The 8,655-nt window shown below is 35.4% G+C and overlaps 3 protein-coding genes across 3 annotated transcripts; all 3 read right to left on the bottom strand.

The window, feature by feature from the left end:
* Window positions 1-2,563: 2,563 nt before the first annotated feature.
* LOC136977632 (tigger transposable element-derived protein 1-like) lies at window positions 2,564-3,518 on the bottom strand. Its single transcript, XM_067273168.1, has 4 exons — window positions 3,185-3,518; window positions 3,035-3,117; window positions 2,845-2,978; window positions 2,564-2,687 (listed from the first exon to the last, which is right to left on the bottom strand). The coding sequence occupies exons 1-4, from the start codon at window positions 3,516-3,518 to the stop codon at window positions 2,564-2,566; spliced, it is 675 nt and encodes a 224-aa protein (XP_067129269.1).
* A 2,700-nt stretch (window positions 3,519-6,218) lies between these two features.
* Window positions 6,219-7,244, bottom strand: LOC136977631 (general transcription factor II-I repeat domain-containing protein 2B-like). Its single transcript, XM_067273166.1, has one exon. The coding sequence runs from the start codon at window positions 7,242-7,244 to the stop codon at window positions 6,219-6,221; it is 1,026 nt and encodes a 341-aa protein (XP_067129267.1).
* Window positions 7,245-7,277: 33 nt separating this feature from the next.
* On the bottom strand, window positions 7,278-7,658 carry LOC136977630 (protein FAM200C-like). Its single transcript, XM_067273165.1, has one exon. It carries the CDS (start codon window positions 7,656-7,658, stop codon window positions 7,278-7,280), a length of 381 nt encoding a protein of 126 aa, XP_067129266.1.
* Between the last annotated feature and the right edge of the window lie 997 nt (window positions 7,659-8,655).

Here is an 8,655-nt window from a genome sequence, read left to right as displayed (position 1 = left end):
TGAAGTTACTGATTCTATCGATTTCGATTCTGTTATTTCTGATTTTGAAAGCTCGTAAAGTAAATTTTTTAAAATTTAAATGTATCCTAATATTATTTGTTTTACCTCGCACAAAACGGAATAAATAAATTGAAAAGCCGAAAATTTACAGAAAAAATTACTTGTTTTTGTTTGGACGTTCTCGATTACCATTACGGAAAAAAAAACACCCCTGCCGAAATTTTTTTCGGAGGCCCACAAATCTGGTTTCGCACCGGTCTTGGAGAATCCTAGCTACGCCGCTGCTACAAACTTAAATAATTTACAATTAAATATTATTTAATTGTAAATTATTTCGATAGTACCAATTAAATATTATTTACGACACTAAAATTGTTTTAATTAGAAATTATTCAATTATCTGTATAACTTTGTTTTCATCTACCAGATGCCCGGTGATAAAGAACTATATAGGCACAAGTGCACAGAATCCCAACTGGGCATCCGCTAGCGGTATTCTCCGGGTTTTCTCCACGTCTGTAACACCTCGGTTTTCGTTGACTTCGGTTATCGTCGGTTTCGGGTTTCTTCGATTTTTTCGCGAAAAATTTGTTTCGGATTTCGTCGGCGTGCTCAAGTGACCTCGCTGCTAATTTTGCGAAAACAAAGTGCGATTCACGCGTTTTCCGGCGCAGTGTGGCGTTATTTCTCGTTGTGTGAATATTACCCCGCGACGGCCCACCATTGGCCTACGGTTCCGTTTCCTGAACACTGGGAGTTCGGTCGTGGTTCGCGTTTTGCCAGGGCAGGTTGGCCACGTAAAGTTCTCCGGGTTTTCTTCACGTCTGTAACGCCTGAATAGAGGCCAGTTACCCTTAAATGGATTTCCCGGAAGGCATTATTCCCCTCGATATGACTATCATAAACGCATACAACTACTATTACATGACAATTACGTCACACTTTAGCACGGGCGATATATTCTACGAAACAAGACATTACCCCGCGTGTCTAGCCGAACAATTCAATTGCCTACATCTTAATGCTAATTGCTAATTATCTTATCTTTAATCCTAATGCTTTTATCTTCATGCTAATTAGTCTTTTATGTTAATTTCTTATTGCTTTTAGTATTTAACGCTATATTAATTCTATAAAAAATGTGTTTTTGGTATGTATTTTGTAGTGTCTAGAAGGAATTAAATGGATTTACATTTATTCATATGGATTTCGTCGGTTTCGGATTTCGCTGATTGTTTTCGGATGGATTATCGACGAAAACCGAGGTATCACTGTATTTGAACACTTTTAAAAATTCATAATTTATATTAATTTCTGATAGTCCTGACATTGCGTACATCTATTTTAATATATAAGGTCACTCTTAAATTCTGAAATGTGTTTTAATTTTCGACTGCTTCCGCCCTGTGGGCAGTATTACGGCCTTTTTAATCATGCCTGCCATCTTCAACGCCTGGCCGGTCCACAATGAGGCAGCCAGATGGTGAAGGACAGGCCCGACATATCGAGGATGATCGTCCTCAAAATTTCTCTAGATTACCGAATTCGAACACGAAGTCCTGCTCCCATATAGCGGAATGCTGCATCTTTATCGTTTAGGTCAGTGTTATTTCCCTCAAAAACGTATATGATACTATTAACGGAATTACGTAATGCCACTAACCTATTGTCATTATTAAACAGACATCAGCATCTGTGAGAAAATTTATTTTACATATAATTTCTTAGAATACATAAAAATGCGTGGCTTGTAGTAAAGAATAAGACATCATCTTATTTCATTAGTGCGGCAAAGAATGAAATACAAGCATAAGAAACACAACAACCGTAATAAAAATATATAAATAAAATTTGAAATTAACAGAATATGTAAAACTTCACGTCACACCTTTCACCATGTGTGGGCACACCAGTTGCGGAACACTGGTTTAGGTCAGCAGCTATTTCGATAACAAGGTATTTTCTAGGAAGAAGACACTGAGCTCAGTGGCGTAGATTTTTCTGTTACTACTTGACACAAAGTCGGAGATTTGGCTGTATACTTCTAGCGTGCTGTCTAAAGCAGTTTAAATCTTGTAGGTATTTGTGGAGGAGACGTGCAAAAACGTAAAGTAAATGTTTGAAACACCCATATTTGCAACCAGCAGCCTATTAACTCCACAAACTTCGATCACAAACAAAACATTTTTTGACTCCGATCAATTAATTGAATCTTACAAAATGTCAGAAAATAATGATATTCATTTGACAGAGGTATTGAGTGAGATTCGATCGACTCATTAACATCTTCGTTGTGACGTCCAAGTTTAGTTCATTCATTAGGCTATTTCATCTGTGTTCTTTCCGGTAATTCTTCAAAATTTATAAAATCACTCATCATTTGTGGGCATAATTGTTTCCAGGAACTTTTCATTGTTGACTCTTTTATTTCAGCCCACGAGTCTCCAATATTGTTTATTGCGTTCCATATATTATAGTTCTTTCAAAAATCTGTTAATGTTGGCCCATTTTCCTGTCAGTCGCCTTGATGGCCTTAATCATTATTGACCTCATATAATATCATTTAAACGTAGCTATCACTGTTTGGTCTATGGGCTATATGAGGCAGGTAGTATTGGGAGGAAGAAACACAGCATTGATTTCCGGGTATAAATTCTGCAGAGATTTTTGGTGTCCTGGAGCATTGTCTAAGATTAACAATGTTTTAAATTGTAAATTATTATTTTTACAATATTTCTTAACTGTCAGCACCAAATGAAAAGTGAATCAATCTTTAAATATTAGCGCAGTAACCCAGGCATTTTTATTTGATTTCCAAATGACTGGAACAATTCTTTATCTTACTCTTTCAATGCTCTGAGATTTTTCGCTTGGTAAACTAACAATGGCTTTAATTTTAAATCACCAGCTAAGTTTCCACCAAGAAGCAATGTCAATCGGTTTTTGGAAAGTTTATATCCAGGGAAAACTGATTCTTCCTTCATTAAAAATGTACGATTAGGCATTTTTTCCAAAATAAACTCGTCTCATCTACGTTGAATATTTGGCTAGGAGAATATTCTCCATCCACAGTAATTTTGGACAATGAGGAAATGAGTTCTTTTGCAGCATCTTTACCTGCATCAGTGAATTTAATATTATGTAAAAAAATATCTCATATTAAATTTGTCGAATCAGCCATTACTTGCTTGAAACACCGTGTTAGAATCTTCATTTAATCTAGTCTTCCAATCTTCATGCAAACTAAGAGCCTTAGCTTGAATAATTGAAAAATTCAGAGGGACATTATTTTGATGTTGATCATCAACCCATGATGACGAAGATCTTTCCATTTCATCCATCACTATGCCGTATCTTTTGGAAACAATTTTTGAAGATATATTTCCACAATTTTGAACGTATTCCTTAATTTTACTCTTATTTTTCAAAATTGAACATATCGTAGATCTGTTTACATCGTACAAACGCCCGATTGAAGCAAAAGATTCACCGTTTTCAGAAAGTTTAATTATTTCCATCTTTGTCTCGATCGTATGAAGTTTATGAGTCCTTGATTTCTTTTTGTTCGTATCAACACTGCAGTTTCTCACTCATGTTTATCAATTTATAAAGACGAAATATTTAAAAATAAACAAATAAATTGGCAAAACAACACTTTGACGCACGCCCTAATGCAAGAGAAACTGTTGACCTCTTGCTGGGAACAACACAGTAGTGATTTCGATTCCGAGAAGTCCGCTATTGTAGGAAGTAATGTGTGTCCGAGAACGTAGAACGAGCTACCGCACTTTGTAATGTATGAGCGTTCTGCATGGAAGCAAATTCTTTCATTATCGACAATAATATTTAAAAATTGAATTTTTAATAATGCGCGAAAGCAGAATGTGAGAAAGTCGAGGGCCGCGTGTAATCTAATTATATACGAATCGGGACAGCCGAATGGCCGAGCGATTAAGGTGGCAGCCAACCGCTCTGGGAGACCCGGGATCAAATCCGGACGGGTCGAAAAATTCCCAGGAATTTTTCGGGGTGGTCCGTCCGGATATGTTGGGCCCCTGTCCTGTCATCAGTACGCGGCTGCCCCATTGTGGGCCTGACCGAATCTATAATGGGCTTACTAATAAATGCCCGCTTTGTGACCACAGGGCGGTAATAGTTAATTTAAAAAAATTATATACGAAGCAATGAAATGCAGCGATAATTTGAATAAGCTTAAATTTGAGCTGTTTTTAGACTTCGAGCAGACCGCGTTATATCGAATCAGCGTTAATCGAAGAAGCGCTAAGCGAGGTCTTACTGCATGTCTTTGTAATTGGTTTGTAATATGTTTATATTACAAACCTAACATTTAATATTTGATTTTAACACAAAAATAAAATACTTGTTTTATTTTACTTGAAAAATGAAAAATCTTAGTGTTTTTAAAGAGGAAAGAATGAAAATTTAGGAAGAACGAGTTAACACCGACAGCAAAATTTTCAAATATAAAAATGATAGACGAAGAAGTAAGATACTGAATAGAAAAATATATAATTAATAAATGAATAAAATAAAAAAAAATCAATGTAAGTAAACATTCGTTCTCTTTTTTGTCCTATTTCTGCTTCCGTGTTAAAGAATACGTTACATTATTAGAGTAGCAAAACTAATGTTGAAAAGAAAAACTGCTTATACAAGCGTATCTCGCTAATACAGAAAGTTAAGTTCCAGATCGTTGCCACAAAGCGAAATACAGCTTCTTTCTCTGGTCAGTACATATAGAATTCTAAAAAGCATATTTATGTTATTACTTATTAAGTGTACAATACCTAAAAACCGAGACAAAAGTAAAAATAATAAATAATAAATTATCGAAAAGGCAAGTGCAAAAAACAATGAACATCAATAAACAATATATAATAACATAACATATCAATCTGATTAGTATTATCAAACGATCTGCCGAAATTATTTATCGGGCAATACAAAGCTAATTAATAACCAGACAAAAAAAAATAGTGTGGATAAATGTAGGATATTCTTTTCTTACAGAATATCCGAAATCAAATTTTAAAAATTAATTTATTTTTAATTATTAAACTTATCAAGAGATGACGGCCCGACTGTCTACACTAGCCAAATTGCTTTGCATCTGATCATTAATTATTAGCCTTAATGCAGCCCGTCAAATAATCAAGTGGTTCGTTTGGGAACACCAATGTAATTAAATAACACTGTGTTAGCGAATTGCATTAAAGCGAGGTACGCCTGTATACAAAAATGACACAATTCATTAAGACGATTTGCCAAATTTAATCCTGTTGGAATTGCTCTGTGATTTTAACAAACTCTACTTTATTTAGAATTTATTTAGTGGTATGTCTATTAAATAAAAGCGATTCATTAAATTTGATACAATATCGTGCGGAAATAAACAAACATGCTTAAATAAGTACTACCACGTGCAAACAAAAAAGACTAAATATGTCGGTGGCAACCGTGAGTGCGTACGGCCGGATGGCCGAGCGGTAAAGGTGGCAGCCTACCGCTCTGGGGGACCCCCGGGATCGAATCCGAACGGGTCGAATAATCCCCAGGAATTTTTCGGGGGTGGTCCGTTCGGATATGTCGGGCCCCGTCCCTCACCACCCGGTCGCCCCATTGTGGGCCTGGCCGAACCCATAATGGGCCTACTAAAACAGGCCCTCTTAGTGCCCACAGGGCGGAAAGAGTTAAAAAAAAAAAAAAAAAAACCGTGAGTGCGATACTCTGTACAAGTACGAACTCTAGAGCGAATTTCACCTGTTACCACGTGAGATTGGACTAGATCAGGGGTCGGCAACCTTTTGAGTCAGAAGAGTCAAAAATTACAATTTACAAAATTTCAAAGTTTGTAAAGAGCCACAAAATTTTTTCTTGCCAACAATAAATAGTACTCGCATAAATAAAGTTTTTTGATAAAAAAAACAAATCTATTTATTCATATATAAGTATGTTTTTCACAACACATTAGATAATATATATATGACATTATTAAATAATTACTTATTATTTAAGTAAAAAATTAAAACAATTAAACATTTACTTAAGTATGCTGGGGTGTAACCCAAAACCTGGTGTTCTGTGTTTTCTTTTCTTCTGCTTTTTTTTAATTTGTCAGTAAAGGTCTTTATTATTAATTAAACATTTACTTACAACACTAACTTGTACTTGAATAACAAACAATTGAGCAAACAAATTCAATGGGAGCGTTGGCTTTGCATGGTTTTAGAAAGTTTCGATAAATTTGGCTCATAACTTGTTGTTTTAAGTTTCAGACACGACTCTAAATTTTCATTTGTTAGTTGGCTTCTTACTTTACTTTTAATTATATTCATGCAAGAGAACGCTTGCTCGCACGAATATGTCGATCCGAAGATAGTCAGCACTCCAAATGCCAACTTCTTCACCTTACTGTAGCAATCTGGAAGACTATTCCATGCGTCGAATATAAGTGTCTCAAGTCGCGGCATTTTTTTTAAAGCTGTCCACTTTTGTTGCGTTACGTACATACATTTCTGGACCTCCAACTCTTCCAACTTGCTTTTCAACTCTGTAAATTTTCTACTCCACAAAGCTTTACTTTTTAAATCGATCAATTGCATTTCTAGAGATCCAGTATCAATTCCAAATGGCTCAATGTGGATTTCGTTACTATTTGTGTTAAGAGGATTTACTATGAATGCTAGAGTGGTTTTGTTGGTTTTGAATTGCTCAAATCTGTCAGCAAATTCATCTTTAATTTTTTTTATAACTGTGCTGAAGTAATTCGTGTCAACAGTTGCACTGGTTTTATCGCGATATTGCTTTAGAAATTGAAAATGAAGTAATTTACCGCTCTGAATATCTTCTGCAAAAAGAATTAATTTTTCTTCAAAACAAACCAATTCTTCTACCAAAACATAGGCTGGGTTTCCCTTTCCTTGCAGTTTTAGATTCAGCTCATTTAATTTCGCTGTGATATCCACCATAAAGTAAAATTTTTGCAACCATTTGTCGTTCTCTAATTCAGGGTGATTAATGCCTTTTTCATTTAGGAATGTATTTATTTCATTCAAGCACAAAGCGAAACGTTTCAACACCTTACCTTTCGAAAGCCATCGCACTTTATTGTGAAGAAGGAGGTCGGAATACTGAGTCTCCATTTCGTTTAAGAATTCTTTAAACTGACGATGGTAGAGTGCTTTTGACAAGATGCTATTAACAATCTTGATTACCAAATTCATGACCTCAACTATTTTGGCCGGAAATGTTTGGGCTCAAAGCGTTTCTTGGTGTATTATACAGTGAAACGTAAGAATTTCGTGGTTTACTTTGCTCTGAAGAATCGTTGTTGCCCCTCTATTTTTTCCTGTCATACTTCTGGCTCCATCAGTTGCTATTGAAACGATTTTATTTAAATCGATCTTATTGTCTTCAAGGCATTTTTGCACGGAATTCGCTATATCTTCCCCTCTAGTTTGTCCCGAGAGCGGTAGCAATCCTAGAAGTTCTTCTTTTGGACCTTGGGAAGACATATACCTGACAAAAAGGGTAACTTGTGCCATGTCTTTTATGTCGCAAGACTCATCTATAGCAAGTGATAAGGCAGAAGAAAGTTGAATATCTTCCACCTGCAAATATGTTACATTTGAAGACATTTTAGCTATTCTATCTTGTACTGTTTTAGCGGATAGTGGCAATTCTTTGATTTTTTTCAAGATTTCTGGTTTGTTTTTGAAATCACGAAACAGTTCTTCAGATGCACGTATGAAGCAATCTTTGACATACTCACCATCTGTGAATGGTTTGCCTTTTTTGCAATTTCTAGTGATACCGCGAAGCTTGCCAAATTAACATTACTTGTAGATTGCGTCCAGTTACTTAACATGGAACTTGATTGCTGTTTTTGTTTTTGGAGCTCGTCGACAGCTTTTTTTTCGTTCTTCGCCGGCTGGATATTTACTAGCAAACCGAGTATGTTTTTTAGTGAAGTGTCTCTCTAAATTTGATTTGTTATTGTGTGCGAGTTTTTCGTGGCAAATGAGACATGTCGGAAGGCCATCTGAGTTGCATATGAAAGCGAACGACTCTGTCCAATCCCGATTGAATCCTCGATGCTCTTCTTCAGTTCTTCTCTTTTTTTTTATAGATGCCATGCTTGCGGTGAAGCTGTAATAAAGAATTTTTAAAATTATTATTTAGGGATCCAAAACAGCAGATGTCAAGTTTTGCAATTATTTACTAAGTAAATACATACGAGAAGCTGGGCATAATGAAATATAATTTATCAAAAAACATTTTACAACGATATTTCCCTAATTAAAAATACTTACCTAAATAAAATAAATAATTCTCTAATAATTTAATAATTAAAATAAATAATTTAGACACGAAACACTGTTTGTCTCACTCTCTCACGTACTGATTGACTATAAGTACATAGTTTCGTCGCATCTGTGGTCGCCTCCCGTGTGCGGTGATCGCCGACTGGCACGAACGGACTTGTCAGAACGTGTTTATCACGGCGCAGTCTGCACATTTTAGTTTTTTTTTTTTTAATTTTGGGAAATATTAGATACTTAGTTTACAAGTAAAGGTGTTATGCCCAGCTATGCCGAAATCAATGAAAATTGCCAAACATATAAACAATCTAAA

Source organism: Centruroides vittatus, unplaced genomic scaffold (assembly GCF_030686945.1).
Source record: "Centruroides vittatus isolate TY-2023 unplaced genomic scaffold, ASM3068694v2 contig_461, whole genome shotgun sequence".
Taxonomy (NCBI): domain Eukaryota; kingdom Metazoa; phylum Arthropoda; class Arachnida; order Scorpiones; family Buthidae; genus Centruroides; species Centruroides vittatus.
The sequence above is the reverse complement of the archived record's forward strand: the minus strand, read 5'-3'. Positions and strand labels throughout refer to the sequence as shown.

Coding starts and splice junctions, on each gene's coding strand:
- LOC136977632 (XM_067273168.1), bottom strand. CDS start 3,518: ATGGAAATAATTAAACTTTCTGAAAACGGTGAATCTTTTGCTTCAATC. Junction 3,118..3,184: donor TAACACGGTGTTTCAAGCAA/GTAATGGCTGAT, acceptor TCACTGATGCAG/GTAAAGATGCTGCAAAAGAA. Junction 2,979..3,034: donor CTCCTAGCCAAATATTCAAC/GTAGATGAGACG, acceptor TTTTTAATGAAG/GAAGAATCAGTTTTCCCTGG.
- LOC136977631 (XM_067273166.1), bottom strand. CDS start 7,244: ATGAATTTGGTAATCAAGATTGTTAATAGCATCTTGTCAAAAGCACTC.
- LOC136977630 (XM_067273165.1), bottom strand. CDS start 7,658: ATGTCTTCAAATGTAACATATTTGCAGGTGGAAGATATTCAACTTTCT.